Source organism: Salvelinus fontinalis, chromosome 2 (assembly GCF_029448725.1).
Source record: "Salvelinus fontinalis isolate EN_2023a chromosome 2, ASM2944872v1, whole genome shotgun sequence".
NCBI classification, from domain to species: Eukaryota; Metazoa; Chordata; class Actinopteri; order Salmoniformes; family Salmonidae; genus Salvelinus; species Salvelinus fontinalis.
This window is the reverse complement of record NC_074666.1, coordinates 83,625,117-83,640,844: the sequence shown is the minus strand read 5'-3', so window position 1 is coordinate 83,640,844 and position 15,728 is coordinate 83,625,117. Positions and strand designations below refer to the sequence as shown.

Sequence of the window (15,728 nt, the reverse complement as noted above, 5' to 3'; positions counted from 1 at the left end):
TACCTTGTTGATACTGTGCTGAGGTGTTTTGACTAATGTCTATGCTAATATGGCTCAAATTCGCTAGCTAACCAACAACTGTAATGATGTATTTGAGAGACAAGTGCTCCTTGTGCAAATGTATTTATGTTTTCAATAAACATTTTGAGACAAAATATAGTTTACATGTCAACAATCTAAGCAAGCCCTGTCTGTTTTGCCCCATTTTTGCTTATGTGTTAGTTTTGTTGCTAAACATCCAACCTGTCTATACTCCCCAGGGGTTCTCAAAGTGGGGTCCACGGACCCTGGGGTACTGAAGGGGGTCCGCGGTCAGATCTCAAGATCTCTCTATACACTATATCATTTTTACATTCTATTTTTTTTAAGGAATGTTACAAACAGATTGAATTAATTTTGGCCAAGAGATCTGTAGAATAAGTTAAGAGGGTGTAATACAATGGAACATGATTGATCTACAAATGATGTTCTTAATTAACCCTGGGCAACATGGGCCTGGATATTGGTATCCACAGTACTCCACCAATTATATTTTATGTAAATGCACTGTAATTTAAGCTTTAAAACTGCAACGTTTTCTCTCTGCCTCAAGAGAGAAAACCGCAACAACAAAAAATCTTCTCTCCGATGCCAGGAGATGGACCTTTAAAATGGTTTGCCTGGCCATGCACTACCAAAGTCATAGTATAACTCTTTGTATCCTATTTTTTTTTTATCTCACTCCAGTTGTGTTCTGATTATGAGGGGGTCCCCGTTGAATTTGCTATCACAAAAAGGGTCCCCGGCCCAAAAAGGTTTGAGAGCCCCTGAAGTAATTATCTATATTACAACTGTCACATAATTGAATGAATGATTGGGCTCACGTAGTGCTGAATTGATGCCATGAGCAAAGATCACTCTACCATTGAACCACACTGGTATAAAATGCATGTGTAAGCCATAGAGATAGAAGCTCAATCTAGTTCTGTGGGTAGGCTACTACCTTGTACGGTGCATTCGCACGTTGTTTAAAATGTGTGTTAAACTGAGTGTGGTTGTGTGCAGTGCACTGCCAAAGCCACAGATCAATAATGATCAGAGACAGACAGGGCCCCGAGCCATGCATACTGCTAATGGTCCAACAATGACTGTTCACAAGAGAGAGGATGCAGCTAACACATCAGTGACACCAGCTTTGAACTGTTAAGCTGCGTGTGCAGATTGTGCACACACACACACACACACACATTATCCACCAATGTAAGATTGTTCTGATTGATGCATCATTCTTGCATTTCCCAACTGATTGACATTGGATTGTTTCCAGTCTCCCCAACATCCACCACTACCAATCCCCAACACAGAATCCTTCCAGGGGTGAATATGTGCACCATGGCAGTTTCATTGATTTACGGGGAAGGGACAGCAATACTGTAATAATTAAATAATCCAGAATTGTGGAGGCCAAGAAGCCACTACTTTAGTATTTTTTACACATATGTATGAGTTGGCTTTGGGTGTCTGGTTTTGGAATGGGAAACTGTTTCTTGTTGCAATCTCACTTGGATGATCTGTGTATAACTGGTCACCCCACTGCTGCTTTGGGGAATGATTCTATGAGCCAGAATCTAGTAAAATTATTTCTGTTTTCAATATCTACTGTCGTTTTAAAATAAGCTAAATCAAGTGTCTATAGGTGTTATATATATATATATATATATATAATATCTGTAATACCAATACCTTATTTTGAAGAAAACAAATAGGCCTAGGCTAGCTAGGCTACATATTTGCAGCATGTAACGTATCACAAGCATGGATGTTGTTACAATGTAACAGCGGGGCGGATCTCAAGAAAATGCAAGGTAATAATGTTGCATGTCTGAGATTCTGACACAGTGTTGCATATCTGCAATACAGTGTATCTAGTTTGTGCACAACTGTGTGTGAATGTGAGGCGGGCTAGAGTATGGTGACGCTGACGCAACGCGTCTGCTAACTTCAGTTTTAATGACGCGCTAAAAAGACACAGAGACCACTCTACTCCTCCTCTCATCTGCAACCCATCATACTCACCACCACTCTACCCATCCGTCCAGAAAGGAAAGCTCTCCATAAATTGCTCCGATTTACAGTTTGCTGAGCAATAGTGGGCATGCCACGCTGCGACCGAAACAAGGATTCGAGGAGAACATGGAAAAATTGCCTTCACTTTTACAAATGCACTTTATATTTATTCATCTTTAGTCTGGAACTAAACGTCAGCGTTTCAGGTAAGATCAATAAGTTGCTGTCGAATGCTTCTCGGCTTTTCATTCAAGGAAAACTCTGGAGACCGAGACTCTTTATGGCATGTCCGAATATACACCTAACACCTATTGGTTTTTTTTGGGGGGGGGGGGGGGGGGTAGGAGACCTGGTGAGATTTTACGGGTACTTTTTATCCGAACTTCCCTGATGCATTGGAATGCCACGAAAGTCCGAATTCTGAGTAGAACCAGATGTGTGTCTGTGTGTGTGTGTGTGTGTGTGTGTGTGTGGGGGGGGGGGGGGCGATTTATGTGTTTTCTCGTTTGGAAACTTGAAGTGAAGTTCTAATATACCTGTAGATACTTCCTTTGGCATCTTCTTTGGACAGTTGAAATGGTAGATATGTCCCACACATCCGGAAACTGGTAAATGGGACTGACGCGTTGCATATATTTGGCACCTCGGGGGCAGATGTGACCTTTACATCCTGTTATACAGTTACGTCCATCTCTTCTCCGTCCCGGTGTACCGTGTAGGCCTATGGACACGATAGTGACCTCTCGCTTTTGAACACTGACCTGCCTTACTCCTAGGCATGCTATGGGTCGATTTGTAGAGATTAAATCTAGGTTAAAAAATAAAAAAATCCACGAATGAAGACGGATAACACTAGGCTATACAAGTTATTTCAAGAAATACCACACTGTCTCTCTGAAATGAAGACAAGGAAGGCCCTGTAGTCAACTTGACATTGTAAACAACTTTGGAGGTGGGCCAAACTAAAAACGAGTTTTTTGTTTCAATTAAACTCTCAGTTCCTCCCTGTATCACACATCCAGAGGGAATTGAACTTTCAACAAGATGTATTCAGTTCTTTGATACTGAGGTCTACACCAGAACATACATTGTGTGTAATGCGGTCAGAATTAGTTCAGTTAGTACAAGGGAGGGAAAACAGTATCAACAAAGCTGAGTATGAGGATTCAAGGTGATGAAGTCAATACGATGATCATATACTGTAATTCACCAGGTTCTGTTATTACTGTATTATTACAATCATTGTTTTTGTTTTCTGTGTGATATTCTCCAAAAGCACAGTTTGTGTCAGCTCTCAACACAATGTCATGTAGGGCCAGATATATTGTTGTGTCTAGCTGTTACACCTGCAGTGCAGATGTTACTGGGTTTGTTTGCCAACTGCAAAGGCAAGGCAGATCTCTCATTCACGTGCTTTCATTCTTGTTTTCCATCATACCTATTTATTCTGTCTTTTAGACACTTATTCACACCCTGAGGTCTACCTGAGTGTACAGGTCTCAGAACAATCCCTATCTCCTGGGGCTCGGTCTTACCTTTAGGATCATGGAGGAATTTCAGGTACCACCCCTGTGTCTTTGGACTCAAGCTGTACAGAAAGCAGGAAGCCAACAGCCTGATCAGCCCCTAAAAAATCCCACCCAACCACCCACTAAAGGGCTGTTCAGCCCCTAAATCCCACCCACTCACTGCTGCTTCTCCTCCCCTCCCACTGAGATGTTTCCTGGGAGGGGGCCTACCGCCGCTCCAGCAGTGTCAGAGGCTGGCCTGGACCGTCGTAAAAGAAATAGAAACAAACACACTAACAGGCTGGAATGTCCTGTCTATTTGTCGGTTGCTGTTTTTACTGGACAAGGAGATGTTCTGTTTTGTAAAGCTTACCCGTAAAACAAGTGTCCCCTTTCATGGCAAACATCTGTCAAAATAAGAAAAAGGTTCAAGGACAATCCTTTGGTCCCACCACCCCACCTTCATCTAGACCTGGGGGTCTTTAACCTGATACCAGTCTATCATCGTTGTTGTTCTTATCCAATAACATCCAGCCACACTTTTGCTCCATTTTGCTTCTACATCTATGGGAGTAAAATATTTGTTATTTCAAATGTCTATCCCAATATGGTTCCCAGTCCCAGTTCCTCCATCTCTACAGTACATCTCACCTCAGTGTGGATCAAGTCAGTCACCTTTGTTTCATGTACCTCAGCCTCCACTGGACCTCTGTGCTCCAGCTCCAGGTCCCTGCTCACACTCCCACGGCCCATCAACACACTGACCGGAGTTGGAGGAGAAGAAGGTGGTTCTGGGAACATCAACCTCTCTCCTCTTGGCTCCTCGTGTTCCGTTGTTCTTGGCTGCAGGTTTAAGCCGCTCTCTTTTGCAGCAGGAAACTGGCATTGGTCTGAGCAGGGTGAGGGGGCAGGGAGGGGGAGAGAGGGAGAGGAGGGATCAGGCTAGATGGGTGTTGTTCTGGTTGTACTTTCCCAAGGTTTAACTTTCGTCAAGATTTGGTGAAGCTGTTGATCTGTGCTTTACTGTATTCACATCAAACACTTTCAAATCCACTTCTGGAATTACATTTGAAGTTTGTCTTTTACTTAGCAGAGCCGTCTGAGGTTGAACCAACACTTCAAACACAGCTGCAGGGCCCAGGTGTGAACACTTTGAGAAGTTATAGCTTCTACTTCACATCAGTAACATCAGTGCCCAGCTTGTTGGGTACTAGTCATGTCCTGTGGGAAATTAGTCATCGAGGTCTAATAGGTAGTCTCAGTTCTACTGCCTTGGTAGCAACAGAAAACCAATATTCCTTTTGTTGTGGCTCTGATTCTCATCATGACAAAAGACAAAATGACATCAGGCTGCTTTTAATAACATTTACGTCTCCTGAAAACTCCTCTTACCACACTGTCGTGAGTGTTGCTAAGCCAAGTGTTAGCGTGGCCAAAACCATCGTTATGCAAGCCTTGTCAAGGAAATCACACACCACTGGAAGCAGCGCTGCTTACTTCAGAGCATCCGGCTTAAGTCAGCGCTGTAGATGTCCAAAATGAATTCATTGTTCTGTACAGTGTTTTGACAAATTTGGGAAGGGCAAAGTTGATCCTGTAATTTGCCCGCAGCTGGGGTGGATTGTAGAGGTCGACCGATTAGGATTTTTCAACGGCGATACCGATTATTGGAGGACCAAAAAAAGCCGATACCGATTAATCGGACGATTTTGTATTTATTTATTTGTAATAATGACAATTACAACAATACTGAATGAACATTTATTTTAACTTAATATAATACATCAATAAAATCAATTTAGCCTCAAAGAAATAATGAAACATGTTCAATTTGGTTTAAATAATGCAAAAAAAAAGTGTTGGAGAAGAAAGTAAAAGTGCAATATGTGCCATGTAAGAAAGCTAACGTTTAAGTTCCTTGCTCAGAACATGAGAACATATGAAAGCTGGTGGTTCCTTTTAACATGAGTCTTCAATATTCCCAGGTAAGAAGTTTTAGGTTGTAGTTATTAAAGGAATTATAGGACTATTTCTCTCTATACGATTTGTATTTCATATACCTTTGACGATTGGATGTTCTTATAGGCACTTTAGTATTGCCAGTGTAACAGTATAGCTTCCATCCCTCTCCTCGCCGCTACCTGGGCTCGAACCAGGAACAGATCGACAACAGCCACCCTCAAAGCAGCGTTACCCATGCAGAGCAAGGGGAACAACTACTCCAAGTTTCAGAGCGAGTGACGTTTGAAACGCTATTAGTGCGCACCCCGCTAACTACACTGCTCAAAAAAATAAAGGGAACACTTAAACAACACAATGTAACTCCAAGTCAATCACACTTCTGTGAAATCAAACTGTCCACTTAGGAAGCAACACTGATTGACAATAAATTTCACATGCTGTTGTGCAAATGGAATAGACAAAAGGTGGAAATTCTAGGCAATTAGCAAGACACCCCCCAAAACAGGAGTGATTCTGCAGGTGGTGACCACAGACCACTTCTCAGTTCCTATGCTTCCTGGCTGATGTTTTGGTCACTTTTGAATGCTGGCGGTGCTCTCACTCTAGTGGTAGCATGAGACGGAGTCTACAACCCACAAAAGTGGCTCAGGTAGTGCAGTTCATCCAGGATGGCACATCAATGCGAGCTGTGGCAAAAAGGTTTGCTGTGTCTGTCAGCGTAGTGTCCAGAGCATGCAGGCGCTACCAGGAGACAGGCCAGTACATCAGGAGACGTGGAGGAGGCCGTAGGAGGGCAATAACCCAGCAGCAGGACCGGTACCTCCGCCTTAGTGCAAGGAGGTGCACTGCCAGAGCCCTGCAAAATGACCTCCACCTCCAAAATTACCGATTTCGGATTGTTATGAAAACTTGAAATCGGCCCTAATTAATCGGCCATTCCGATTAATCGGTCGACCTCTAGTGGATTGCCTGTCACGGCAGAGAAGAGCCCATTAAAAGAACATATAGAAGGGTTGGATTTTCAGACCGGGGTAGCTGGGAGCACTGCTAAATGTTTTGGCATGGACCACAAGGTAATAAAGGTCCTTGAATTGAGAGGCATCAAAGACAGCAACTTTGCTGAACTGTCTGATCTACAGGGTCCATACGGTATGACATTAACAGGACTCAGTTTGTCTTTGCTGTTGGAGAACTGTAGAGCGTGCTTGACTAACTGTAGCAAGGTTATTGAACGCATGCCATTTAATGGAAATGACAGACAATAAGTTCCCGGGAGAGAAATTAGTCCATGGAAAGGTTTTTCCATGGACTGTTCTGGATTGTGTTACGTCAATAATTGGAGTCTGAAATTATAAACTCATGGAACCTGCCCCTCATTCTTTTACGTTAATGACAAAGGTGCTATCTAGAACCAAAAAGGGTTCTTTGGCTGTCCCAATAGGAGAACCCTTTGAAGAATCCCTTTTGGTTCCAGGTAGAACCCTTTTGGGTTCCATGTAGAACCCTTTCCACAGAGGGTTTTTACATGGAACCCAAAATAGTTATACCTGGAACCAAAAATGGTTCTTCTATGGCGACAACTGCAGAACTGGGCTCCCGAGTGGCGCATCGGTCAAAGGCACTGCATCTTGCGGCAAGTAGCCTAGTGGTTGCTAGATTGAATCCCTGAGCTGACAAGGTCAAAATCTGTCGTTCTGCCCCTGAACACGGCAGTTAACCCACTGTTCCTAGGCCGTCATTGTAAATAAGAATTTGTTCTTAACTGACTTGCCTAGTTAAATAAAGGTTCAATAATAAAAAATAAAACAATTCTAAGAGTGCATAGTAAAGATTTTTCCAGAGGCGCACCAATACCATGTGAGAAAAGCTATTTTGACTCCTGAATCTTTATTGCGTCACAATTAGTGGACAGTAAACAGGACTAACAACATGGTGCTACAATGAGACGTCTGCAGCAGTCAGCGCTAGCTGGTAATTATATCTGATTACACTGTACAAAGCACTGCCAGTGGAGGCTCACAGCTCTGTGGAACCACTCAGCCATTGTGTTTAGTAACTGCAGCCTTTGCAGCATCTGGAAGCCGTCCAAGGCCACAAGCTGACTATTATTTCTCAACAACTTCGCAACAGAGTTGGAGTGAGTCTGAGAAAAGCTAGTGCTATACACTGATTGAAGGTCTGCATTAATAACGACTTCGATATGGACTCTTTTTATGGAGATTCTCTATCGTTTTAGTGTTGGTAGTGCTGCAAGGGCCGTGTTGCTAGTTCTGTGCGAGAGCTACAGTGGACTGATTAGATGACTTGAGGAGGGGGTTTAGTACTACAGGCCAGGACCCCTATTCTGTGTGTGGACTGAAGTACCCCCATACCAGAGCCATCTGATTCAGAGGGGTTGGGTTAAATGCGGAAGGCACATTTCAGTTGAATGCATTCGGTTGTGCGACTGACTAGGTATCCCTCTTTCCCTATGTTCAGTCCAACGCCCAGCGATCTGTCCCACCTTCCCCACATCCTGGCCCTTCGGAGGGCCCCGTGAAGGAGGAATGCTGACGGTCTCTCTCGCTCGGTTTCTCTTCTCTGGACATAGATTCACTGAGGAGGGCGTGTGTTTGTTTTGGGGTCCTTCCTTTTTTCTCCTTGCTCTTTTTGTCCACTTAACATCACTCCTGCACTCCCTCTCCTCTCTTTCTTCCTCTCCTTCTCTCCCTTTCCGTACCTCGCTCTCTCTTCCACCAGTGCACAGACTTTTGAATCACCTGGCCTTAACCTCCCAATCTCCATAACCCCCGATTGCAGGAGAAGAAAAAGAAAAGCTCGGAGAAGACGTGGGTAGGAGAGAAAACCACAGTGGGTTTTTGGGAAGGTTGTTGGCTTTTCTTCCCGACATTCCAGTCATAGTGGCTGGAGTCCAGCCAGTATCTAGCTAGCTTAGAGTTAAATACAGTATCTCGCTTTCTCTCTACCTCCTCTTATCAGCTCATACAGGGTTGGAGTGTGTACAGTACACTTACTCTTGTATTACGCAGAGCCTACAGTAGAGACCCAATGCGCATGGCACATTGACATATACATGATGAACGAAGCCAAGGTACAGTTCATGACATTTAATTTTAACTTTTTTTGATGATTAACTGTAGGGTCACTCTGTCTGGGTAAATTACTGACATAAATAAGTAAAGTAATGACATGTATATTATCCGATATTGACAACAGAAACCTCTTCAAATATGAAACCAGATATTTTCTCCTGGTAAAGTTCCAAACCAGTCCCCCAAAACCCCCAGACCGCCCAGTCTTCATTTAGTTCTTCAGCCAACCTTCCCTCACATGACATTCAGACCACAGACTCCCCGTGAGGAGAAAGGCCATTCCAGGTCACACGTCTGAAATGGGGCAAATATCCCAGAATCTGACAGGAAATAACAAATAAATAGACATTACCAACATTAAAAGATGTGTGAAAAAACACGTGTAGCCACATTTTAAAAGCAGCAGCCCCCTCCAATTAACACGTGTCTAGACACATAACCTTGGTCAATGTCTGCTTAAGTTGATACAGGTTTGTGAGCCTCCTATGGTCTTTCAAATAAGCAAATTAAATGATTTCTTTCTCCAACTTTTTTGTCTGTTTTGTCATCGATGTGAGAGGAGATATAACTAGGTGGGCTAGGTATTATTGTGAGAAAGCTAGCCATTTTAACAGCACCACAACCAGCTGAAAGATGCTTGCTCTAGCAAAGCAGGACATCCATTAACAGTGATATTGATCGTGTTCTCCACATTAACAGCTAAAGATGGAATAGTTCCTGAACAGTGTTATTGACTGTACTCTCTCTCTCTCTCTCTCTCTCTCTCTCTCTCTCTCTCTCTCTCTCTCTCTCTCTCTCTCTCTCTCTCTCTCTCTCTCTCTCTCTCTCTCTCTCTCTCTCTCTCTCTCTCTCTCTCTCTCTCTCTCTCTCTCTCTCTCTCTCTCTCTCTCTCTCTCTCTGTGTTTCTCTATCTCTCTCTCCCACAGAGCCTGTGAATGGTGATGTGTTTGTGTTCTTCCTCGAGGGGGCTCAGGGCTGTCTAGGGGTGCAGGATCAATCCCTGTCCCTGTCCGAGACCTGTGAGGATGACGCCCAGAAGTGGAAGTGGGTGACCCGGGGCCGGCTCTTCAACCTAGGCTCCTCTCTGTGCCTGGGCATGACAACAGGCAACTACAGCTCCAGGGAGGACGTCTCACCGATGGGCGTCTACCCCTGTGACAGAGAGCCTCCCGGGATCCGCTGGACCTGGTACTGTGCCCAGGTGTTGGACAACCTCAACATGTACCTGCCGTCACCCTCGCACCCTGTTAACCCCTCCGCTAACTCCTCAGTGGTGTTCTCGGATGTCAAGCCCCCACAGGAGGAGCTCAAGTGGAGGCTCTTTGGGGACGATCAGGATCTTTGTTCTAGGACCTATCGTGGTAAGTGGAAGAGCTTCTCCTTCTGGTTTACAAAGTCATTCTAGTGGATTACAAAGGGTTGATTGTGCCATTTCGGTACTCTTTGTCTGGTAAAGGGAAGTGTAAGTTGAGCAAGTCATTCTGGTCAGTCTTGATTTAGTTTTGGTATGGAGCAACAAGACGTCAGTTCGACTCTGGTAGGCCAAGGGAGTCAGCCATTTTGCAATAGAAAATTCTACATATGGTTTGTCACTATTTCTCCCAACCGGGCTTGTGAATGAAAAGCTGAGGCATGGTTAGTCAGCTGTGTTGTACTGTTGAGGAGGGTACAGCTGTATCTGTTCAGACGCATGCTGCAATTCTGTTGGCCCTGGGCCTCTCTGTCGACTGCATGACTGACTGGCAGCCCGCCATCAAGATAGCGAAGGAAAGCCCTCTCGCTCTGTGTTTGTAAACTCAAGACGTAAACAGTGGAATGCCCTTTCCCTCACATAGCCTACAGTAGAGCTGGGTCATTAAACCGAAAATGATTGACACCGACCATGCCGATCACTTATCGTGGGCATTTTCCTGATATGGTTCATTATGATACGTAGCCTGTACTAGAGAAATGTGAAGTTTGAAATGAAGTAAGTGTTAATATGGGTGATTGTTAATGGGATAGTTGATGCAACCATCAGACTAGTTGTAGTTTAAAGGAAACGTTTAAAAAAACTTGTTGCACATTAATGTTATTAACTATCCTTCTATTTATCATTATTGCATCAATTCAGGTAATTTATCACAATGTGGATTTTTGTCCATATCACCCAGTTCTAGCCTACTGTATGTTAGTGTTTACGTAGGACCTAGGAGTTGAAGCCCCCGCTTAAATGTTAACAGTGTGGTTTTGAAGCAAAGCCTTGTTTCCACTATTATTATTAGTAGTATTATTATTCATACAGATATCAAATGTTATAATTTAAGTTGCACTGACAGCCTTTCTGCTGGGCTTAGTCTTTGAAATACTGTCTCTAGCCTGTCTGACTGGAATTAAAACCAGATCTCCTACAACCTAAGTCCAGAAAACGACTTCTTTACTTTCCTCCTCTATCTTTCCTCTCTTTCTTTTCTTACTTTCCTCCTCTATCTTTCCTCTCTTTCTTTTCTTACTTTCCTCCTCTATCTTTCCTCTCTTTCTTTTCTTACTTTCCTCCTCTATCTATCTTTCCTCTCCTTCTTCACTTTCCTCCTCTATCTTTCCTCTCCTTCTTTACTTTCCTCCTCTATCTTTCCTTTCCTTCTTTCCTTTCCTCCTCTATCTTTCCTCTCCTTCTTTACTTTCCTCCTCTATCTTTCCTTTCCTTCTTTCCTTTCCTCCTCTATCTTTCCTCTCCTTCTTCACTTTCTTCCTCTATCTTTCCTCTCCTTCTTCACTTTCTTCCTCTATCTTTCCTCTCCTTCTTTACTTTCCTCCTCTATCTTTCCTCTCCTTCTTTACTTTCCTCCTCTATCTTTCCTCTCCTTCTTTACTTTCCTCCTCTATCTTTCCTCTCCTTCTTTACTTTCCTCCTCTATCTTTCCTCTCCTTCTTTACTTTCATCCTCTATCTTTCCTCTCCTTCTTTTCTTTCCTTTTTTTTGTGGGAAGGCAAAAGGCATTTGTGACTTTTAACTGCCATTCCTCACAACTTGCTTTGTGAAGTCAATAAAGAATGCTGAATAAAGCTGAATAAAGAATGCCACGGACATTAGTCACCCCGCAGTGTAGCTAGCAGGCTAGCAGCTTGACATGAACCAGCCACTGGTGGAGAAGAGAGGGAAACGAAGGAGGGAGGGAGGAAACTTTCTAGGCCTTTCCCCATTTTAACACATATGCCCTACTTTCCATGGGCCTGGCTAGTTCTCTGTGTGTTTTGGTAACATCGCAGACACACTTCTAGTCCCTCTCTTTACAGCTCTTTCTCTCTACCGCTCTCTTTCTCCCTTTCTCCCTTTCTCCCTCGCCATTTCTCTCTATCTTTCCCCGCTCGCTCTCTTCCCTCTCTCTCTCTTTCTCCATCGTGTCTTGGAGAGTTGATTTGAGTTGTCCCTGCTGTCCTTTCCTTCATACCCCGCTGTCCAGTGGAATGCAGAGGCTACCGTGGCAACCCCTGGGCATTTTGTCAAACTGTGGAGATCGGGTTTCATTCAAAATAAAGTTCATTCACCTCTCAAAGAATAATGGAGTTTAGTTTATACATGGCGGTCTCATAATAGACTGGAAAAAATAACTAAAACAGCTGCTTATAAACTAAACTCATTATTTTATTATTTTAGAGAAAGTTTCTTGGAAAGAGTGTCCTTTCTACCCTTGTCAATTGCTAGTGAAAATGAAAATGACTTTTTCTGGCATACTTTTTAGTTTGAGACAGTATAAAGTTTTTATAAAGCTTTGTCCTGATGTATTTATTTTTCAGATGTAAATTGTTTGATTGTTTTTCCATGATCTGGTCTATTTTGGTTGATTGTTTACCTTTGATGGTCTTTCCCATACCTTTTGGTCCAAACGCACACTTTGGCGTCTGTCTTCATTTCCTGTCATATATCTTCTATTTATTTATCACATTTAATTGCATGTCTTTCAGTACACAGATTTGTTTGCTCAGTAAAAACTATCCACACATATCAATTTGGGACAGAAAGTGGAGCTTCAGTGCCAGTGCATCCTGGGATTTGAAGTCTTTCCATCGTGTGCCTTTGCAGAGATCTATACTATCCAGGGGAACTCTCGCGGTCAGCCCTGCTACTTGCCCTTCATGTACGATGGCCAGTGGTTCCACAACTGCACCAGTATTGGCAGAGAGGACGGTCACCTGTGGTGTGCCACCACCTTCGACTATCGCAAGGACGAACTCTGGGGCTTCTGTCCTGTTAAGAGTGAGTCACTGTCTCACACAGCTACATTCCTCCTCCATCTCCTCCACCCCCCCCCACACACACGCACCATAGACTCTTTCTATGTCTCGCTATTACTTTTTGCCCTTGCAATGATCTCTGTTTCTCCCTCCCCTCTCTCTCTCTCACTCCGTCCCTCCCCCTCACAGGCAATGACTGTGAGACGTTCTGGGACACAGACCCCCTGACAGACAGCTGCTACCAGTTCAACTTCCAGGCCACTCTGTCATGGAGCGAGGCTCGCATCAGCTGCCAACAGCAGGGGGCAGACCTGCTCAGTATCACCAAGCTGCATGAGCAGACCTATATTAACGGTAAGAGACCAGAGGAGAGTCTAAAATGCAGTACTCTATGCTACAACACGGGAGAGGTTTTCTTCCTTGTTCTCGGTTTGATAGAAATGTGTTTATAGGTCTGTTATGAACTGGTATTAAACATTACTGGTAAACAACTATGTATCAAGCATGTATAAGCCATTTAAAAGCATACCTTAAAATCTAGTGTTACCATCTTTTCTCAACTTACCTCCTCTCTAATAGTTTTAAAGAGGTAGAGTGTGATCTTGCCTTTGTTTATATGAGAACATCTTACGTTTTGTAAGAGAAGTCTCTCCCTGCTGCTGTAGGTTTGCTGACTGGTTACAGTGCTGCTCTGTGGATCGGTCTGAATGACCTGGACATCACCGGAGGCTGGCAGTGGGGTGACTCCTCCCCACTCAAATACCTCAACTGGGAGAACGGTGAGAGAACACTGCCTTTAACCCAACCCGACCTCAATTATCCTCAACCATCTTTTTAACCCAACCTCAACCACCCACAAACATCTTTCTAACCCAACCCAACCTCAACCATCCTCAACCCTCTTTTTAACCCAACCTCAACCATCCTCAAACATCTTTCTAACCCAACTCAACCTCAATCATCCTCAACCATCTTTTTAACCCAACCTCAACCACACACAAACATCTTTCTAACCCAACCCAACCTCAACCATCCTCAAACATCTTTTTAACCCAACCTCAACCACCCACAAACATCTTTCTAACCCAACCCAACCTCAACCACCCACAAACATCTTTCTAACCCAACCCAACCTCAACCACCCACAAACATCTTTCTAACCCAACCTCATCCATCCTCAACCCTCATTTTAAAAGCAGACTGATGTTTATTGGCCTGAATCTTGCCCTGGAAGCAGAACTGAGCGATCTCCGCTAGATGGGCCAGCTGTAAAGTCAAAAGTGACTATATAGTAAAAATATATGAAAACAGAAATAATTTGTTGGCCTTAATGTAAGGTTAGGGTTAGGCATTAGGGTTAACAGGGTTAGGGTTATGATTAGGTTTAAAATCTGTTTTTATGACTTTGTGGCTGTGCCAGCAAGTGACCACTGCAGGGCTGCTTTCAGGGCAATATTCATGACAATAAATGCCAACCTGCTCCTTTTAACCCAACCCAATCTCATACATCCTCAACCATCCTTTTAACCTTATCCATCCTCAACTGACCTTTTAACTTCATCCATCCTCAACTGACCTTTTAACCTTATCCATCCTCAACTGACCTTTTAACTTCATCCATCCTCAACTGACCTTTTAACCTTATCCATCCTCAACCATCGTTTTAAGCTCATCCATCCTCAACCATTCTTTTAACCTTATCCATCCTCAACCATCCTTTTAACCTTATCCATCCTCAACCATCCTTTTAACCTTATCCATCCTCAACCATCATTTTAACCTCATCCATCCTCAACCACCCTTTTAACCTTATCCATCCTCAGCATCCTTTTAACCTTATCCATCCTCAGCCATCCTTTCAACCTTATCCATCCTCAGCCATCGTTTTAACCTTATCCGTCCTCAGCCATCCTTTTAACCTTATCCGTCCTCAACCATCCTTTTAGCCTTATCCGTCCTCAACCATCCTTTTAACCTTATCCGCCCTCAACCATCCTTTTAACCTTATCCATCCTCAACCATCCTTTTAACCTTATCCATCCTCAACCATCCTTTTAACCTTATCCGTCCTCAACCATCCTTTTAACCTTATCCGTCCTCAACCATCCTTTTAACCTTATCCATCCTCAACCATCCTTTTAACCTTATCCGCCCTCAACCATCCTTTTAGCCTTATCCGTCCTCAACCATCCTTTTAACCTTATCCGCCCTCAACCATCCTTTTAACCTTATCCATCCTCAACCATCCTTTTAACCTTATCCATCCTCAACCATCCTTTTAACCTTATCCATCCTCAACCATCCTTTTAACCTTATCCATCCTCAACCATCCTTTTAACCTTATCCATCCTCAACCATCTTTTTAACCTTATCCGCCCTCAACCATCATTTTAACCTTATCCATCCTCAACCATCCTTTTAACCTTATCCATCCTCAACCATCCTTTTAACCTTATCCGCCCTCAACCACCCTTTTAACCTTATCCGCCCTCAACCATCCTTTTAGCCTTATCCGCCCTCAACCATTCTTTAAGCCTTATCCGTCCTCAACCATCCTTTTAACCTTATCCGTCCTCAACCATCCTTTTAGCCTTATCCGTCCTCAACCATCCTTTTAGCCTTATCCATCCTCAGCCATCGTTTTAACCTTATCCACCCTCAACCATCCTTTTAACCTTATCCATCCTCAGCCATCGTTTTAACCTTATCCATCCTCAGCCATCCTTTTAACCTTATCCATCCTCAACCATCCTTTTAACCTTATCCGCCCTCAACCATCCTTTTAACCTTATCCGCCCTCAAACATCCTTTTAACCTTATCCATCCTCAACCATCCTTTTAACCTTATCCGTCCTCAACCATCCTTTTAACCTTATCCGTCCTCAACCATCCTTTTAACCTTATC

At 43.5% G+C, this 15,728-nt stretch overlaps 1 protein-coding gene across 2 annotated transcripts in view; it reads left to right on the top strand.

Annotated features, from left to right (window-relative positions):
* The first annotated feature begins 2,023 nt into the window (after positions 1-2,023).
* The window catches only part of LOC129829344 (C-type mannose receptor 2-like), a 39,300-nt gene continuing 25,595 nt past the window's right edge, over positions 2,024-15,728 (top strand). For both annotated transcript variants that reach the window (XM_055891023.1, XM_055891015.1), the window contains exons 1-5: positions 2,024-2,252; positions 9,535-9,969; positions 12,672-12,845; positions 13,013-13,177; positions 13,489-13,602. In XM_055891023.1, coding sequence (XP_055746998.1) covers positions 2,135-2,252; positions 9,535-9,969; positions 12,672-12,845; positions 13,013-13,177; positions 13,489-13,602 — 1,006 coding nt within the window. In that variant the 5' untranslated portion in view covers positions 2,024-2,134. The remainder of the gene's footprint in view (positions 2,253-9,534; positions 9,970-12,671; positions 12,846-13,012; positions 13,178-13,488; positions 13,603-15,728) is intronic.